At 47.7% G+C, this 20649-nt stretch overlaps 1 protein-coding gene across 2 annotated transcripts; it reads right to left on the bottom strand.

Moving 5' to 3' along the window:
* Positions 1–13296: 13296 nt before the first annotated feature.
* On the bottom strand, positions 13297–19426 carry LOC144094926 (uncharacterized). Of its 2 annotated transcripts, none has more exons than XM_077628794.1 (5): positions 19242–19426; positions 18884–18967; positions 16217–16315; positions 15622–15698; positions 13297–13450 (listed from the first exon to the last, which is right to left on the bottom strand). In XM_077628794.1, exons 1-5 carry the CDS (start codon positions 19369–19371, stop codon positions 13433–13435), a joined length of 408 nt encoding a protein of 135 aa, XP_077484920.1. In that variant the 5' UTR covers positions 19372–19426; the 3' UTR covers positions 13297–13432. The 2 variants fall into 2 exon arrangements, with proteins under 2 accessions (XP_077484920.1, XP_077484919.1); XM_077628793.1 differs by having other exon boundaries at positions 13297–13510.
* Positions 19427–20649: the final 1223 nt, after the last annotated feature.

Genomic DNA, 20649 nt, shown 5'->3' on the forward strand with positions numbered 1-20649 from the left:
TGTTGTACACTTGCACAACTACTCCGACAAGGGCAAAAGGAACTATGATGTGTTAAAAAAAAAATCAGGTCCCATGAATGATCCGCTACGTTCTGAGTAGTATAAGTTAAGCAAAAAAAAAACACTAATCTTACCTGTTTCCATCCAGAAATAAAACTCTAGCTTTGTGAGGTGTCACATTCCTGCTCAAACCTTCTTGGCAAGCTCCTCATCATGATAAAGCAGCAAGATTCGTTTTATCGAAAACTGTACATCAGCTGGAGTCGCAGGTACTGCTGGGTGGAAAGAGCATATGGTGCTTCTACATTCTCATTGTTTATGAGGCGCATGTGTTGGCGGAGTTTCCGGTCATACAGGTACCATTGGAAACAGAAGTCTCTAGGACGCTAGTAAAGCCAATTATGCGCCATGTTTCTGAGTGATCACATCATTTTATGGCCACATATTAAAGAACTTGAGATAGACTTTCATCTCCACAAGTGAGGTTTAGATCCAGTGGGTAGTAATAAAGCTGTCGGCTTCGTTCGTAGCTCATGCGTCATAGAAGCTCATAGCCTCGACAGCACATGTGGCTATAAGAATAAGGAGAATTTAATGATAAAACAAGGTGAAACATGTTTTATCAAAACGTTATGGTCTTTTCTGCCTTACCTCTTGCTACTATAGATTCCCAAGGCAGAACATACCCCTCTCCAATCAAAAAACAAAAGCCTGAATGCCATACCCCGATTCCATTACCTTATGTGTGTGTGTGTGAAATGTGGCGGACAAAGAGCGGTACAGATACATTTTTTTCCTACACAGTGGTATTATATACACAGGGTGATTTTTGTCACTTTTTCAGATTTTTATTTCAAGTACTTAGTTACATCGGTGTGGTCTTCTGAGCTGGATTGTACAGCAAGGCAGACAATACGTATACCTCAAATGCATCAGTAGTTAAATGATTAACTTTGATAGACTTTTCTGTCTTTGATCTTAGAGGCAAGATTGTATTGCAAAGTAATAGCCGTCAACTTCGAATGCCAGCTGTTTTTTAAATATTGTTAATCGACAGTATCGTTCGAAATATCGGCTCAAAAATATGCACCTGAAAGTTCGTTGAGTCGGCTTTCCAGCATTACATATTCATAAAAAATCGCTTCTCGCACTTCTAATGCATGCATCAAATACAGGCGCAGTTAGTGCATTGGATGACGTATAAGTTAACTATATTTCAGCGGCAATACCATGCACAGCGATGGCATTGTTTAGTTAGGTAATGTGGGCAAGTCAACTGAAAAAGCTTCGATACTACGTACTACATTGCCAAAAAAAAATTAAAAACAACGCTAGCTCTCTATGTTGACGAATAAATTTTGCAATATAACCTTGCCACTTTAAGCAGAAATAACGAAGTTTATTAGCTAATTTAAGCTGATTAATCGTCTAATTACTGACCGATATGAGAGACACACCCTGCCTAAAATGAGAGGCACACCGTGCTAAGCCTCAACGACTGTTTCACATTTGGGCTACACCGTGTAGCAGCGTGGCTGCTCCTTAAAGATTTCGCTCCTTTGGTGAGCCTCGTTGGTGAGCCTTTGGTGAGCCTCTAAAGCCTCGTTCAAAGTATGCCCTCCATGCTACTTGCTACGCGCTCTTCAATAAGTAGGCTATATACGCAGTTAAATTACACGGTCTATTTGCTGCTTTCGAGATGCTACAGATGCGCACCTACCAACATAGCACACATGATCGACGTCTGCACGCCTGGTTGCGCGGCAAGCACCGCTGACTCGTATCAGGTTGCATGCAAGCGTCGGCGACAGGCGACGCGACGGACTATGTCAGCAGAAATGCGCATTCGCTCGAAGCCTAAACTTAGCCCTTAGTAAGCAGTCAAGTAACCTGCGCCCTCAATCTGCTTGTAATTGCAGCGTGCTGTCAAGCATCTACGGCGCGTGCAAATCAGCGCCAGCCTTCGATGAGAACGGACACGTGCAGGTGATCGACGGCCCGTGCCCAACATAACATGCATCTCACCGTCATAACAGTCCGTATTACGTGATATAATCCAATATGGTTGTTCTCGTTACCCGGCAAACAGGATATTCGACATTACAATTTTTAGATTATATTTCACAGCCATAGCAAAAGCCGTGTGGAACCTTTTTGACGCTTAAGCCGATACAGCGGTGGCGACCAGGCCACCGAGCCTACTGAGGCGAAGAAATGCTCCACCGCAATACACGGGGAAGCTCAGCCGCGCAGCAACGGCAAAGCGCGAAACGAACGATCCGCCTCCGGGTCGACGTTGCTTGTCGACAGCTAGGCAAGGACCCAGACCGCAGCCTTTTCTTCTCGAGAAAAAGCTGCGGTCTGCGCCAGCCGAACAGCCTCCGCTCAGCCGTAGCCCCACATGAGCAAGATGCGATGCCGCTGCATTCGGAACGACACGCAGACGCAGGTGCCGGAAACCTGCGATACTGGTTTCAGCTCGAGCGACCGGCCGGTGCGCCGGCTGCATGACGACAGCCCGCGCGGCGGCCAATCCCGCGAGCCGCAGCCCAAGCGAGAACCTGGCCCCTGGCAAATCTCAACTTCAACGCGCACACCACGCTAAAAACACAGTGGAAATATTTCAAATAGCCCTTAGAGACAGTCATGAAAGCGAGGAAAATTAAGGCTTCGTGGTTGCTGTAGCGAGGCCGCCGCACGAGAAGCTAGCACGATGGAACCACACGACGCTTGCCGCAACGGCGGCGTCCGCGGCGGGAAGGCATTCGCGCGTCAGCGCTCGTCCTGTTAGTTTCAACTGCGTGTCAGAGCTGCACCTTCCACAATGAGCAGTTTACGGAGCATAGACAGCTTGAAACCACAAGGTGGAGGAGGAAAGTTACACACGGCTCGGGCTTTCCTGCCATTTTGTGAGATGCGCCCATGCCTTAACATTTCGCTACAGCAATCCACCTCCATCGCACGAATCATCTACAATACAGTTTAGAGACCACCTCAGGTGACAAAAAGCAAAACATACTATCTGTATCAAGCAGCAGAGATTGTTTTTTTCACTCACCTGTCCAAATAAGGCGAACCAATCGACGCAGCAAGAAATCCACCGCTCTTCATTCGGGAGCCATTTTGCGAAGTGCCGCTAGTAGTTGTGCGGAAAAGTTTGCGCTGCGCTTTAGTTTACTACATTCCAGGCTTTAAAAAAATAAACGAAAGTTTTTAAGGTTTTCAGGAGCATTTTTCGTTGCTTCTTTCTTACTAGAAACGCACATGACTAGGCCATGGCGGTCAAAAACCATAGAGTTCCTTACTATTAACTAGAGGGAAAGCTGGCGGCACTGCAGCTGAACCTCTATGGGCGCGCAAAGCATCATGGGACGATGAGCTACTTCGTGCGGGACAGTAGGTTTGTATTTTCGAGGAACGCAGAGTGGCCTTACAGAGATATTCCATTCCGTATCCACGGCGCAGACGATTTCGGCGTAAAAGTAGTGCGCAAAAAAGCCACAGTAGCGAAAACGCAAAAGCACATGACGCCAATAAAAGGTTCTTGTTTTCCAAAATGCTGTGGAAAAACGTTTTAAAATGTTGAAGCGACAACATTTTTTTCAAAAGCATATCTCTTTCTAAAAGTGCGCCTGTTAAGTACGAAATATTGGCTTTTGTGGTCTGCAACGCTTGGCCAATAGGAGAGCAAGCCATCGCTTATTTTGAGCAAACTTTGCATTTACATGCTTTTCTGCTCGTTTGTTGCAATTTATAAATAGAATATTGAATGATAGGACATTCTTGATTATCGAACAATGTTTGTTTTTTCATTATTTTTTGGCCAAAAGCTGTAGTTCTGCAGTCGGTAGCTCTCCGCCCCATGATGCTTAGAGCGCCAATGGTGGTACAGGTGGTCTCGATGAGGCTCCATGCAAACTCCCATAGGCGGGGCGCCAGCATTCCCTCTAGTTAATAGTAAGAAACTATATCAAAAACATAAAATCTCTGTTTTTTTGCTTGATCACGTTTCTGTTATTTCCAGTAACAGTAAAAAATTTTTTCTGGGGGGCAACAAAAAAATTCCGCAAAAACGCCTGTAATTTCACACACTTTTTTACAGTGTAGAAGAGAGACGGACAACACGAATGCTGAATCTAAAGTTCACCAACTAGCCTGCAGCTTTCCGCTTTAAAAACTCTTAGGTGAAACAGCCTGTATATGGGGGGTATCTAATTTGACCACGTCTGAACGTAATGTTCTCGTTCAAATAGATTCACTGCAGTGTCAAATAACACGGTCAGATCCCACCAGATTAAAGAATGAGACGGATCCCAGTGACCACTCCTGGTCGAAGCATCCAACAACGCATGAGTAATGTGTTATCTGCGCATGCGTGTTGACGGCTGGTGGCAGCGCTGCACACTGCTAAAACACTGAGTTCACACAATGGTTCTGTTCCCTGTCCCGTTTCCGTCAAGGCCCAATTTGGCGTCATTGATGACAGTTTTCCTCTGTATTTTTTCCTCGAATATGAGCTGCCAGGAGGGTAAAAGCAAGCACCAAAACGATCGGAAATGTGCGCAGATATTTAGCGAGCCCCTAGTAGCAAAGTTGACAGCCATTCAGAGCGGTATCAATAATAATAAAAATTGGTATTTTTGGGGAAAGGAAATGGCGCAGTATCTGTCTCATATATCGTTGGACACCTGAACCGCGCCGTAAGGGAAGGGACAAAGGAGGGAGTGAAAGAGGAACGGAAGAAAGAGGTGCCGTAGTATAGGGCTCCGAAATAATTTCGACCACCTGGGGATCTTTAACGTGCACTGACATCGCACAGCACACGGGCGCCTTAGCGTTTTTCCTCCATAAAAACGCAGCCGCCAAGTTTCACATTTATTTAAAATGCAGCTGCAGCTTTTTTTGTAGGCTGCGTTAGCTGTTAGGAATCCAAAGGCGCATGATGAGGTTGCGTTTTAAGTGACGGACCAAATCTTATGTTTAGAGCACAAATAATTACTGTGGTGCAGTGTGTATACAGTCCTGCATAGCACCCGTACAGTACTGCACATTATTACAGTATACCTGTGCATTCAACACACACCGGTCACACTGGTCTCAAGGTTTCAGTTTTTCTTACTGCTCCTTAAAGAGTCCATCTAATGTTGGAGGTGCATAAAATAAACTATTGGCCCAAAACTATTGGCGCACTATGATCGGTCTTGCTCTATATGGTGGTAATGCGAGCAAAAAATTGGCAAATTGATCAGTAATTGACGATTTAAATTAACAGAGAAAGTGAGGCTTAACTCGATAGGGGCGACGTACGTGCTGTGCTCAGACGTCGTCCCCTTGCTGGCAGGCGGCCTACTGTTGCCTGCAGTGACTACACTACATCTGATGAAGTCTGCGTGCAATTTAAACATTACTATTCGAAGGAACTTCAGGCGCTTCGAACAGATTTTTTTTCATGCAGTTAGGGACAATGTACTGTGCTAAGGCAAGGCTGTACTGTGCCAGTACTGTGCGGTTTAACATATTTTTAACGTGCCTTAATTTGCTTAACAATACTTCCCGCCAGAGGAGTATTCAAGGCTAAACTCACTTCATCTTCTAAAGACAAAGACAGAGGGATGAGGCCCAATATAGGTTACAAACAGAGCGCCGAATAACGGACCGCTTGCGCAAAACTAAACCCGTACCTGCGTGTCCTTGATTTTCTTGCCATAGTTTCGGACCTGCGTTGCAGAAACGAATCAGTGGAGTGGGTAAGTCTCTTTAAAAACAGGGATGCATATATTTTCTTCTTGTTGTTCTTGAAGAATGGGGTCTGCGGGAGGAATTTCAGGCGCGTGTTCAAGTTCAAATATTGCGATAATGTTTCAGTAAGTACGCAATTAAAGTCATAAAAAGAAAGTGTAACAAGCTCTAAAAAGTATGCGTGTGAAAAACCTAAAACCAACAACAACGCGATCGTCAAACATGCTCGAAGAAAAGTTTGTGAGATTTGATTGCTGTTTAATAATGTTGCTCTCGCCAGACATTTAAATGAGAAAAGAATGCTGCATTATGAACTTCTCAAAAAGTATGGAGATCCGTAGCACGCCTCTCGTTTAATATTTTACCACAGAGGTGAAGATGAGTTGTAAATTTTTTTCTGTCATATACACGTGACAATTCCAGGACACCCGAGACAATGAAGAAGGATGATTGTTTTCTGCAGATCGGTTCAATACCGCCAGCGGATTTGCTTTGAGAATATTGAATCTTACCACGAAACGCTCAATATTTTTTTTTCCCTTGAAATACACGATACAACGTAAGCCTTCAAAATATTGAACGTTAGCATCAGTGCTGTGTTTGACATATCAGCTCGAGTGCCACCGCAAGCGAAAAGAAATCCTTTTTACCATCATACGTGTAGGCGTACGGAACATCATGGCCACTCATACAACGCTTGTCGGAGTATTGGATGTAGCCATGCGCCTGCAGGAGTGCCTCGCCCAACATCAGGCACCTTATTCTGCGTAATAAAATGAAGTTAGGTGAAAAAGCAACTGGAGAAATGAGACACTGTAGCTGAAGGTCCTAACAGCTTTCTTCCGCAGGCTACAGTTGCACCGCACCGTCCTATACCGCTTATCTGCATTGTTCATCAGGTAAGATATCAAAATGTTGAAGAAACGGACGTCTTTTGAGGAAACGAGAATGATGCAGCATTTCTAGGTGTTCCTGGGAAAAGGAAGAACTTCGTTTGCAGCGAGAGCTTCAAAACAAAGTTCCTATTTTGGTTACAGAGAGAGAGAGGGAATAAATATTTAATTGTAAAAAAAAGATCGGTGCGGATTGTGGGTGGGGTCCTCAGTTCAAGACTCCAGTGGCTTCCGCCGACGCTTTGGTGATGACGGCTAGCGCCTCCTGGTCTTCCAGGGTGCCTCTGGCCAGCGTCACCTCCCACTGCTCCAGAGCCGCGTTGTGCGGCTTTAAGTGGTTCGGTTCGGCTTCTCTGAGCATTGTTAAGAACGGCGACAGCACTTCTATTAATTAGCAACGGTGACAGCAAGTCTCGCCTGTTGGCATCCGTTTCTACTGGGTGGCTTCGAGCAACTCGGTGGCGATAGCTCCCAGGCCGGCCGTCAAGCACCACACGGGACCCGGGTGTCAGCTGATTCTAATTTCCGAGCTTTGCCCGATCGGAGTGTGAGACCCGAAAGAGCGGATGGCTGAAGTTTTGAGCTGTTACAGACGGAGAACGCCAACATGCCAAGAATGTTCGACTGGGAGTCGTAAATCGACATATCCCCCCCCCCACCTCCCAAACCTGTTGTTTACGGGAATGAAATGGCCATCCGCTGCGTGGGAACATTTCTCGGGACCGTAGATATCATTAGTTCACGGTGCCGGACCCACCCGGGACGCAGCGACATGGTGTCGGTGGAGGCGGCGGCAACGGTTAATCACGGCAGACGCGGCTGTGTAAGTTTAAGGCGAGCAAGGACGCCGGAATGCTCGCGCTTCGGAAGAGACCTCGTCTTCCCCTAAGTGCCTTCCTATAGGTGGAACCATCTGCGCAAGTGCAGCGGCGGCCTTTTGTTCCCACGAGCTGTGCAGTGCAGGTGTCTGACCTTCGACGCCGATTGGGCCTCCATTCTGGCTTTTCATCACTGCTGCAGGGACAGCACGGACCATAACTTGCCATTGTTGCGAGAGTGTGTTGTTGGGGACGTCCTGGAAGGCGGATCCTAAAGACTGGACACGTGATCGACATCACAGTAATTGGACGCATTTTTGAAATGAACTAAATTCCCCAACAAGGGACCCGGGGAAAGGAAACCCTATTTAAGGAGAAGCTGGTATGTGATAAACCAGCTCCCGATTCACTTTTTTGAACTCTGCATAAATGTAAATGAACCCACTCGTAACCTTCCTCCCATCACCCAGCTCCTATAAGTCGTCGGCAGTCCTGTCCTGGTGGTGGCGGCGGTGGAATCGGCGTCGTCCTGAACGCGTGGTTCCATCAGAGTGCGACTCCGAGCCCCACCATCCAACAGCATGTCCATTTAATGTGCGTGAATGTGGGAATTTCGCCACACCAAGGACATGCATCTGTGTATAATGTTGGGTAAATGCGGTGTACGTGGTGGAGATTGGGTAGAGAGAGGGCTTGAATGCGTCTTAAGTGGTAGGAGTTATCCGGGGAAAGTTTCTTATGTGGCGGGAGGTAGAGACGCCTATTACGGCGGAGGGTCTCTAGGTGGGTTGAAAAATGGGATGAGAGGCGGTAGAGAGTAGAGCCAGTGTGCCCTGCTCGTTTGGTATAATCTCGAGCTAGGGCAACTGCCCTAATATTGCCATCGAGACCTGCATGTCCTGGGACCCAGGTGATGACATGGTCATACTGGAGAAGGCCGCCCAGATTGCGGAGAGCTGTGCGTGAGACACGTCCACTCGTATAGGCACCGCAGGCGGCTTGGGTGTCTGTAAAATGGGGCTGCCGAGGTTTGGAGTGTCGCCCATTTTGATGATAATGGCTATTGCTATGGCTTCTGCACCCGCCGGACACGAGGAAACGGAATACACAGGAAACTCAACATTGGCATAGTCTTTCGTAACCGAACTCCTCCTCCTTATGTGGCCGAATTGGGGCGCTGCTTAGTTAAGAGTCGAAGAGTGGACATCCCCTAAAAAGCGCCCTTCTTGTAAACACAACTCAAATTTCCTTGGGAGACTGGGCATTCATGGAAAAAGGATTTACATGGACAGTTCAACACTGCCGTAGTTTTTCGTAACCGAAGGGTCCCTTCTCCTTTTGGCTGTATGGCGGCCACGGAGCAAGACTATCCAGGAGGTGAAACTCCCGTCAGCAGGCGAACAGATAAAGTCACAATTGTATGCGCCGACGGGGGCGCATGCAGTGGCGGCGCCTTACGGCGCCTCGTAGAAGCAGCAGAAAAAAAAATGCAGCGCCCGGGCAGGCGGCTCCAGTACAGAGGCTAGAACCTTGTAGCCTCTATAGCTCCAGCGCGCTCTCCGGCGGCGCGCGCTCAAAGCAGATGACAAGCACACAAAACGGGTGCTTGTTTCAGCGGGCACGCCGTGACGTTGTATTTCAGTACTTTCCAGGCCGCCAGGCGCCGCCAGCAGGATAGTGGCGCCCCGGGCTTGTGACCTTTTTTGGTCGCCGCAGACGGCGGAGTTTCCAATCCTTATAGTCTTCCTGCGCGATGGCGGCGCTACCTCGGTTAGGTTCGAAGAGTGGGTGTTGCCTAGAAAGCTCCCTTTGTGTTAATGCGACCAATGTTGCCTTGGGAGACGGGGAATTCATGGGGAAAGGTAGTTCACTGGAAGTTCACTACTGCACCAGTCTTTCGTGACCCAAGTCAACCGCCTTATTCTGGCCGAATGGAGGCTCTGCCTAGGTTTGGGCAGGAGAGTGGGCTTTACCCAAAAAGCACTGTTTTTGTTAATGCGACCCATGTTGGAAAGGGAGAGGGGTCATTCTTGGAGAAATGTTGGGACGAAAAATGCAGTCGAGGTAGCACTCGTAGGGCGAAGGCCTTCTCCATGGAGAGGGCAAGGAGCCTGAGAGGCCTTTTCTTTTCCTTGTGGTTTCCCGAAACGTGCCTTGTATATATGCTACCTGAAACCGAGGTGTCATCACCATGTCCTTGGACGAGAGCAGCGATGCTCCGGTTACCAGGGAGATGGGAGGCGGCTAGGGATGTCTTCCTGGTGGGAATCCTGTTCCAATGGGAGGTTACGCTCTGAGGACTGGTACCCATCGCCGCCGGGAGGACGCGCGGTGGCCCAGCTGGTCTGGGCGCCTCTTGCGGAATGTGCACGGGTGGAGGCAGAGCCATCTCAGCCACGGTTCCTGGTTGGGACCGCCTTGCGGACGGACCTCAGTCGTGTGCCGAATGCCTTGGGCAACCGGCCCAGTGGTCGTTTGACCCGAAGGAACGTTGGGGGTACCGGCAGTTATCCTCGGTCATCCGACGCCCGGCGGAGGGCTGGCGCTGACTTCCCTATTCCACAGCTGCATCGCACGTGTGGCTGTAAAACGGGAGCTGCGGTCCTTTTGCAGCTTTTACAGCAAGGAAGCCACGGCAAGCGGAAACGAAAGGATTTTAACGTGATAGCGTAAAAGGCCACATTCACCAGAAAATTCGGCGTCGCGTTGTCGGCATCGTGAGTGAAGAATCACGGGCGTGCCAGGCGTGGCTCTGGCAAGCGGTCCACAGAGTGCAACCTAGGAGGCAGTTGGGCCACCCCGGTGACGTGCCCTTGCGGCGTCATCACAATCTACCCATTGGAATGTGAGAAAACTACCCACCGTGGCAGGTGGCCCAGCGTTGCCGATTGGTCACTAGGGAATAGCAACCTGGGTCGCACAAGGAGGACTGGTGGCAGCAGCTGCCATTCTGGGCAGTGACTTATCGCTTAACCGCTACGCCACTGCGCCAGAAGTGGTAGTAGGGCTCCCAGGGAACTATGAATTTGAAGTAGAGAATGACCAATTCCGCACATATGGGCATTAACTCATTAACTTTATTACGTCATACCCTTAAGGCGGAGCTGAAGTGGCCCCTCCAATGTCGCGTCGTCGTCGACGAGTCGAGATAAGCAGGTGGCCCAACTGCCACCTACGTCGCGCACGTGACCGTGTGAATTCATCATTGCGAATTCATCAAACTACACCCCGCGGCATGCGGCAGTTAACGATTGGTCGTAAGTGGTTTCTCGGTCGAGAAGAGCAGCCTGGGTCTCCCAAGTCCCACCGGTGGCTGTATTTGAAACAGCCACCTGCCAGCCGGGGCAGCGACACTCCGTTTGACCGCTGCAACATTGATCCAGGAGTTGTATGGGGAGTCCCAGGCATCTATGAATGTGAGGTAGATAATTACCAACTTCGCATATATGGGCTTGTAGACAGAACCGAAAGGACAGGGATTTCTTTTGTTAAAGTTCAGGCCCCAAAGCGACTCATGCGATGAGGGACGCCATAGTGAAAAGCTCCGGAAATTTCGACCACGGATTGCTAACGTGCACTGACATCACACAGTACGCCGACCTCTATAGAATTCCGCCTCCATCCGAATTCGACTAGAGCGGCTGGGATCGAACCCGCCTCTTTCGGGTCAGCACGAGAGGACAGAGTATACTTACGCGAGCGGGATCTCTAATCCTATCGCATTGTACTCTCAAGGGTGGTTTAAGCGTTACGCGATGGTGAAAGAAAGAACAGCGTCATTGTCTGCGAAGTAATACGCAAAGAGAACACCAGGCCGCTGAATGGACCCATCAACGCTCTCGCGTCATACCCTTAAGAGCTTAAAGGGGCTCTGAAACACCTCCCGAGCATGCCTTGTAAAGTAGCTAACTTGCTAGATGTTGTTGCGATGAACATTCGAGAAATAACATACATCTACGCGCAGTAGAGAGCCAATAATTACATTCTAAAGTTGGCGGGCTCTTTCCTGCGACTTTTTCAGGCTCGCTCCCTCTTTTGTGCACCATATCTACGTAAATACGGTTTCGAACGGCTATTGAACAGTTGCTTCTAGACGTCACGGAGCCGCTACTGGACACTTATTTCAAATTACATGTAATATTATTAGCTTATAGTGATTACAACTGAAAATTATGGATTTTCAGTGCGTGATAATGTTTTTTACAAGATTTTCGTTTTGCACTCCCGGTATGGTGCGGGCGGTCCTCGCAGCCGTCACAGCCGCGGTTGTCGCAGTCCCAGCGCAAGCTGTGTATCATGTGTTTTTGTTTCTTGCGTTTCCCACACGACATGTGTTTCGAAGTTCGCTTGCTGGTGCACAGGATTAAGACTGGTGCCTCTGTAACCGTATGCCGACGTGTCGTACGTGCAGAAATTTTCGGTTTGCACCGTCGTCACTAACCAAGTCACGCCGACAACTTGCGCTGGTAAGTAATATATCCTCGAGGCTCGACACAGTGCCGGCTAAAATAAGGTTTCAAGTGTGTATTGTGTTTAATTCATATGCGAGCATACACCCCTGTTATGCATCATGAACGTACACGGTTTTTAAAATCTGCCCACGTCTACCACTGGCTAGTTTGCGGTGAAACTGCGCACGGAGCTAGCATATTGCGGTAACTTTAGGCTGGTAGTAAGCTTGGCAACGGTACATATCTGGTTCGGGCGCGCATCGCAAATGAGCCGGCGGTTGAGGCGGGAAGATTTCTAAAAGTCGCTACAGTAAAGATGCATAGCACATGAAATCTAACGTGCAGCGACAGCGAAACTGAAGATTTAGGGCCTCTCTCTCAACTGCATGCGTCATGGTATTGCACATGCTGTTTTCCCCCTTGCAACGTTTCACATGATATGCAGTGATAACGAAACATCGAAGGAAAGAAAGAAGGAAAAGAACTTTATTTGAGGCCAGTACAAGGGCTTCTCTCTCCTCGGCGGCTGGCCGTGCTTCCAAAGTTCTGCATGAGCTATAGAAAATGTGTGTTGGCAAGAATAAAGCAAGGGTTTCCAAGTGCAATAAATACTCCATTAGTTGGTGCATAATCTTGTGGTCTGCTTTATGCTGTTGTCTTGTCAGTGCAGAGTAATTGATGGGTAGCAGCGTTCTTGTGAACAGAAAGACTCATTAGTCATGTGCAGAGTTTGCTCATTTTACTATCATAGTGGTGCTTGTATATGTAGTTTCCAGGAGGCACTGCTTTTTGCCAAAAGATGATTCATCCTATGGAGCAGCAGCATAGGTTTGTGGGAATATCTGCAGCCAATTTTTATCCACGAGCAACGTGTAGTGCAATTCTATCCTTTGGCACTAAGAGCTGCAGGTAATAAAATACCTTACATGGCCGTAAATATTACCTGCAGGCAAGTGGTTACTTGTGTCTGTAGGAAGGCCATACTGACCTTTGAGTTGAGGCCAGCTGCACTTGTCACCAATGAAAACATACCATTCTGAACCATTGTTCACAATCGCACATCGCTCTGCCTTTTGCTATTTGTCCCTAACCTGCTTTAATCTCTCTCCTCGACAATGCTTTTTCTCCAACTTTTTTTCGTGACGTTAAGAAGCGCTGTCTAGAAATTAATCGGTTTTTAAACACAGATTCCAGAAACATTTAGGCCTCACCGACATGGAATCTAAACATTTGCCACTGCCGTGCTTCCAACGCAGCGATCTCCGAACCATCTTTTACTGCGTGTAAACCAGATGCGTTCACCTTACCTTCCACCTCAATGGCAGCAGCGACAGTGACGTCAATGGCAGAAAGAGATAATAAACATTTATTTGTAAAAAGAAGACCGGAGCGGATTGGGGGTGGGCTCCTCAGCTCAAGACTCCAGTGGCTTCCGCCGACGCTTGGGCGATGACGACTAGCGCCTCCTGGTCTCCCAGGGTGCCGCTGGCCAGCTTCACCTCCCACTGCTCCAGAGCCGCGTTGTGCGGCTTCAAGTGGTTCGGTTTAGCTGAGCAGATCCATGTAACGTCCGTGAACGGGGGAATATCGCCACACCAGGGACATGTATCTGCGCATAATGTTCGGTGAATGCGGTATAGGTGGTGGAGATTGGGGAAAGTAAGTGTTTCGATGCGGCTTAGGTGGTAGGAATCCTCAAGGGAGATTCTTATCTGGCGGGGCGTAGAGACGCCTATTTAGGAGGAGGGTCTCTAGGCAGGTTGAAAAATGGGCTGAGAGGGGGTAAAGAGTAGACTCAAGGTGCCCTGCTCGGTCGGTGTAATCTCGAGCTATACACGGTATCTGCACTAATATTGACATCGAGACCTGCATGTCGCCAGGTGATGACGTGATCATACTGAAGAGGGCCGCCCAATATGCGGAGAGCCGTGCCCGGGACTGGTCCTCTCGTTTAGGCTCTGCAGGCTGCTTGGGATAAAAATGTGAGTGCCGTGGTGTTGGGTGTCGCACATTTCGATGCTGATGGCTATTGCAATGGCTTCTGCGGCTGCAGCATCCTGTGCCGTGAAGGACGCTCCAAGAAAAGGGGTGTTGGCGTGATTGACAGCAGCGCAAGCATATCTGTGGGGCTGCGCATAGGAATTAACATCCACATATATAGCAGAGCTGTCTTCGCCGTATGGCCTGCAGAGGCTGCGAAGGCGGGCCTGACAGCGCGGGGCCTGTGACTCGTGCTTCATATGGCGAGGGATAGGGTCTATGTAAAGGCGTGAGCGGACAGCATTTGGAAGAACTCCGGTCAGGGCCATGGGTCGCCTATCCTTGAAAGGATGGCCCTACCCGCCGAGGTGGTGAGGAGGCGAGTCTGTTGGGAGTTCAGAACAGCCTACTGGATTTACGCAAACATGTTGTGAATCCAAAGTGCAACCAGTCTAGTGGTGGATGTACACATGGGAAGGCCCAGAGCTGTTTTAAAGAGGGCATAACGGATAAGGATATCGATCTTACTCTCGGCGGTGCGATCAATATTGTGGTATATGGGAGACCATACTGGATTCGACTCATGGCTAGGGTTGGATAGGGCATGGATAGGGCGGTTGTGAATTTGATTATGATTGGGCCAGGGGAACGATAGCGGGGACCATGAACACGGATGATTTCCGATTTCTCCGGTGCACACTGCATACCGCTGCTCTGAACAAAATGCTCGACCACACTGATGGCTGTTTGTAAGGCTTGCTCTTTGGCGGCGAGGAATCCTCAGGTTGACCAGATGGTGTTTTCATCCGCATAGATGGTATATCCGATGTCTCAGAGAGTGTAGAGAGCTTGTGGGCGAGAGGGGCCATGCGTTTATTGAGTAGCAGTGGTGATAGGACAGCTCCTTGTGGAGTGCCCTTCTCAGGTGCTTGGAAGGAAGACTATCTAGTAGATGCGATACCTATCGTGGCAGTGCGGGCAGTGAGGAAGGTGGCGATATATTGAAAGATGCGAGAGTCACAGTGTATATGATTTAGACCTTCCAGAATTGCAGAATTGGAAATGTCGAAGGCGCCCATAATTTCAAGTGTTAGAAGAAGGTGCTCTCCGCCAGGAGGTATCCCCGTGAGGACTTCGTGTTTGATAAGAAGAAATGCGTCGTGTGCAGAAAGACCTGATCGAAAGCCGAGCCTAAAAGGGGAAAAGAGATTATTATCTTCAATATAGCTGGGAAGACCTCTCCATAAGTGCTTGGCGAACGGCGTAGCAGTTTGAGGCTGCCTTTCTGCAATGCCATTGGCCACAGCCCTGGAAACACACAAACCACACTTGCCATATTCTTTGGAGATGAAGTTTCAGACTCGAAAACTCTCTTCATCAGTTGTGTTTGCATGAATCAAGCAGTCATTGCACTGTGATGAAATAATGAAAAGGAGGCCTGATATGCGGGTGGAGTCAAATAGAAAGGCGCAGTGAACGGTCTCGATCAAGGTGGGAACCGGAACCACGCAGTCAGGAATAGAATGAAAAAGGCGGTGAAAGGAGGCAGAGAGAATTGCCATATTTGAGAACTGCAATAGGACGAAGGCACGCTTTGATGCTACGCACCACTATCTCCGTTCGGCAAGTTCGCTGTCGTATTTTTCACCGGATCACTATGTGCCGGCCGAAACGAGGTAGATGCGAACGCGGTCTGAAGGCAGCTTTTCAAATTCGTCAAGCTCGCGTGCTTGCACTCACCTCTGCGTCCTTGACATGGGTCAGTGGTCCGTGTTTGGGGCAGTCGCCGGGATGGTCGACACCGCAGTCATCGCAAACTGGAAGCAGATTACCCGCACCGTGATTTAGGAAAAAAAAAAAAAAGGTGCGCGGATGCCGACATCAGAATGGGCACTGAATCTTCCTTGGACGTTCTGCAGACGCCCTGCAGACATCTTGAACTTCTACAGGACATCCAAGGGAGTTTCATTGCCCATTGGGATATTATATATATGCACTGCTCGCCGATTGCAGCGGAAACAATTTGCGAGTGAAATATCTGTGTCTGGGTGTCCTAGGCTCATTCAGGCCATGATAAAAATGAATTCATCAGAACACTCCTTTTGTGCGACATACATTAACCGTATAACAAGCTGCCCAACTGGCCGCTCCAGAAAGTGAAGCATGTAAGTAGCTAAGAAGGTTTGTGCTAAGAGCGCTTGACGCTGTAGACAAGCCGCTCTGCATTTCATGTGTTCACCCCTTACGAGCAACACTAAAAGACTCTTTTACAATAAGGTGTGCATTTCCCATTCTCGTGTTGGAAGCCAGGAACCGGCTTTAGCAGACAACTCACATAGGTATTCTTCGTCCGAGTTCTCGCATTCCATGTAGTTGATGTCTTTTCGCTGGCGTCTCGGGTAGCGGGACCCGCTGGAAGACGTCTCGGGCGAGGCTGCATTTCACCCCACGATATTTGTAAGACTGGCTTGTAGAATCGTGCGCATCAAGCAGTTTTAACGGAATGCTACTATTTTGCGCAGAAAAACAAACATGCTCCAGACCAATCAAGCGTCACTTACTACACTCTATTAGGAGAACAAAAACCAAACAGCAGTCCCCAGCCCAGTAAAACATCAAGCCATATATAATCTCTAGTAATTGAGTCATGTTTCAAAACTGTTTCAAAGGAAAGTTTGTGAGAAAGCTCGGAGGATAGTTTGTGAGTTTCGATCGGAATTCGTGGCGTCTATGATTGACCATGACACATTTCTTGATAGCCTGAAGCGTTTCCTGATCCTGTGAATGGACTTGCAGCTGCCCAATTTTTATTGGAAAAGGTGTGTTTACTTGATGTACGAAATCTCTGAATGGCTGTTTGTTACTGTGTACGTTCTGTACGTTTCAGAGCCCCTTTGATTATAAATTCTGCCACTAATTTATGCATCGTGTAGTTAAAACAGCTCTGTGCCGGGCGCATAATCATACCGAGAATCTCCGAATTTGGTTACTAGAGCAGCGACTTCTACTGACGGAAAAGGAACCGTATCGCGTGCATTTCCACGAAACTTTTGCAAAAGAGTGCGCGCATTTTTCTCTGGAACAATTTCCTAGGAAGAGTAGTCCACCCGTGCAAAGGAGCTCATTCAGTCAAGAGACCAATGAACGTATGGCATATGGTTTTCCCTTTCCGGTGGCTGTGTATTTGTAATTGTGTATGTGTGGTGGGTGCGCGCGAGGGTAACGGATGTGCGTGCGTGTGTGTGTGTGTGCTCACGGGCGTGTGTGCCATTTATCAATGCCAAATTAAGTCGTCGTCTTGCGAAAACCACCGGGCTTCTCCGTAACGAAATTCAATGATTGGTCAAGAGGGGCGCGTCGCCATCAGCACCATCAAATGTGTAAATCTGAGGAATTTTCTAGTACCTTCCACTGAATTATCATAGCGACACAATCTTCCACCTCAATCCACTCACTAATCCCCACCAATCCACCTATCCGAATTAATAGAGACCCATTAATCCGCACTAATCCACTTTAATACTTTTTATGGGATGGGCTTACTCGCAAAATTTGGGGGTCCTTTGGAATAACTTAGAAGGACTTTGGTGTAGGCCAGTTGGTATGACATCATGAAGAGCAAAACCGCAAAACAGGACGGGACTGAGGCAGGCGACAACACAGGCGACAACAATATTTTGGTGTGGGCGATATTCCAAATGCTATCTCGTTTTATTCTCTGAATGTGGTTAAGAAGGCCCGAGGTTTTTTTAGACTACCATTATTGTAGGTGAGGTGGGACCACCATACGCGGCATGTATATGGGCCGGCCGTGGGTTCGGATCCTATCGCAGCCGCGCGATTGTCTTTTCTACTATATTTTACCCACTGGGGGCCCTCAGTGAATGGTAATTGGTTGTTGAGCCCCAGTAAAGGACGCGAGATTGAATCCCGACCGAAGTAGAAGCACATTTTGATGGAGGCAAAATGCATATACGCACACATGTTCTGTCGATATATCACCCGATATTAAATAACCTATAGCTAGGTAGGTGGTCTATATTATTCCAGAGCCCTCCACTACGGCGTCTCTCATACTTAGGTAGCTGTGTAACATGATGCAGACTGTCGCACAATTAAACGCGTGCCGTAGAATGCTTTTCTCAGCTAAACTGATGAGTTGTTCGAGCTCAAATTTCGGAGAGAAATGGTGGATATTCAACAAAGAATTCCACTAAATTCGGCAAAGAAATTCCGGCAAAGAATATTCGATATTCGAATATTCGGCAATGTAATTCCACTTAATTCCATCTTTTTTATTTTACAAAAGACTTGAAATTTAGTGGAATTTTGGCCAAATTAAGTTTTTGTCATCATTACCAAAGCAGTTGAAAAAAAAAAAACGTGTTCAAATCTCCCGCAAACCATCCCCACCCGCCTCCTTTGCCGAATCTCCACATCTGCCAAACGAGATGGCGCTACTAGTACATTTACTGAGATAACGGCTAGTTTCGTTTCCTCGTCGCCACAGACGATGCAAATATCCGACTTCTTTTTTTTTTACCGATTCAGGCAATTACATCACACAAATGTATCATGAAACAATTGTACCGAGCTGCTGCCATTTATGTGCGGAATTTGAGCTCGAACAAGTCACCAGTTTAGCTGAGAAAAGCATTCTACGGCGCGCAATTAACTGCGTCGTACGCTGTATTTATTATCATTTGCCTATCGAAACGAGCAGCTCGCACTAACAACTTGTCACGACCGTCTAATCTGAAAAGGTGTTTTCTCAACTGCAACAAAATATTGGTTGAACATATTATCCAACATCTGTTCTAGGTCGAACAAAACTCATTCTAAGCGTATACAGGGTCACGGACCTCTGCGATATCGCTCCGAGATGCAACTGAGGCAGAGACGTGCATCTTTCCATCAGCATATGAAGCAAGAAACTGGCCGTAAAAATAAAAGAAAGAATTATCTCAGCACCTGACACTGTGACAGCTCTTTGTATACTTACGGGAATTGGACTTTGTTGCAGGTTTAGCAGGTTTAGCTGGGGCCGGTTTTGGTTTCATAAATTCAGGAAGCACTGGCTTCAGTCCTGTAAATATGCAGGTAAGAGTCATCTTTTATGCGCAAGACTTTTTCTGTTTGTATCTCCTTTTATGCTAGCAATAATTGATGTCTGTCGTGGTGTGCGACTCAGCCGTTGATTCTGGCCCCACAAATTTTCTAATATGCACAGTTGCTGCGTTTTTTGAAAATTGCGTCATTCTGGTAGCCTTAAACTATATTAATCGCAGAGAACTTTTAAAGCAATTCGCGCTTTCAAAGACGCAGCTCCGAAGGAAGGCAGTACAAAAGAGTTCACTCACCCAGATTCAGCATCAGCTCGAACTTCTTTTTGAGGTTCGAGTCCGCCGTCTTCATGCATTCCGAAAGGCCCTTCCATTCTTCGTCCGTGAAATAGTGACGAAATTTTGCAAAGTCGTCTTCGCTCGCCATTCCAGTCAACGCACGAAAGTCTCAGCAAAGATCTCTCTCCACTTCTGCGCGTTAACCGCCACTCGGAAAGGCTGTCGTCTGCGTGAGCGCTTAGCGCTTCATGTAACAATTATACAGCTTAGGCACGCATAATCAGTTTAAGTTGACTATCACGGAGTTAGTACATCTTTTCATAACGTTTTGCGATGAATATTAGTTCACATTCGTCCAGTAATTACAAACAAGTGATTACAAATGATCACACAGCCAGTGCAGAGTTTAGCAGGATCCGAACACTCATCTGGCCACATTGTAGTATTCTTTTTTTTTTTTTTGACGGAAGTTTTGTTGGTGGTCCGTATGGTCGCGTTGTTGTGTGGAAGTATGTTGAGTCTCCCCAAACGCGCGAATATAGTGCTGAGACTTCGCAGGTCTCGATCTAAATTGCAGGCCGTGAAACATAGCGCGAGCGCTATTCATAATTTGCTGCGACAAACCGCCCCGTAGCCGCTTGTTTGAAAAGCGCGCTCAATTTAATGCGCGTACTTTGCTTTCGAGTGGCGAAGCTGGCCTTCAATATCGACGCACATAATTTTGCGCTGATCGTTGCAACGCTGTCAGCCTAATGGATACGGTCCAATGTGGGCGTGAGATTTGTTTTTTTTTTCTCCTCAGGTCTGTGCCTCAGTGCCTGAGGCTTTGCACAGCGGCTACAACGTGTTGATTGAGCTGGTGGGGTTAGCGGTTCTGTACATGTGCATTTTTTTTCTCCACTGTTGATGAACTTTTTGATGACTCCACTGTTGACGAACTTATCAGCTTACGGGCAATAGCGCCTAGGGCAGCTCTGAAAGGTAGAACAGATGTAGTTTCATGTGTGCATGTGTGGTGTATTGCTCTTCAGGAAGGTGTCGCGAATTGCCAGGTCTCAGGAGGAAGCAGTTGTGTGCGGTCAGGTGGTAACAGGCCTGAATTCACTTGTGAATTTTGCAGATACACATTTCCGTGTTTTGACTGGAGCACTACTATGAACTACTATGAAAAAAAAAAAATCACGTTTGGCCCAAACTACTAGGTGCACTTCTCCAATTAAGCTAATCATTGCGTGTGGCATTTATAGTGAAAGGAGGATGTTTGAAATTTCTCTACTGTTGACGTATTCTTTAAATACGGTGTTAAAACTTTCTCAACAGTGTGTACATAAATTCTCTCCCTGAATGCGATCCATAGAGATGTGTTGGCATGTAGTTAGGGATTTAGGCAGCTGCGCTTCTTGCCATCAACTAATGCATTATTGTC

The sequence above is a fragment of the Amblyomma americanum genome, chromosome 6, assembly GCF_052857255.1.
Source record: "Amblyomma americanum isolate KBUSLIRL-KWMA chromosome 6, ASM5285725v1, whole genome shotgun sequence".
NCBI classification, from domain to species: domain Eukaryota; kingdom Metazoa; phylum Arthropoda; class Arachnida; order Ixodida; family Ixodidae; genus Amblyomma; species Amblyomma americanum.

Coding starts and splice junctions, on each gene's coding strand:
- LOC144094926 (XM_077628793.1), bottom strand. CDS start 19,371: ATGGCGAGCGAAGACGACTTTGCAAAATTTCGTCACTATTTCACGGAC. Junction 18,968..19,241: donor CGAGCTGATGCTGAATCTGG/GTGAGTGAACTC, acceptor GCATATTTACAG/GACTGAAGCCAGTGCTTCCT. Junction 13,511..15,621: donor CCCATGTCAAGGACGCAGAG/GTGAGTGCAAGC, acceptor CATTATGCGCAG/ATACATGTCCCTGGTGTGGC.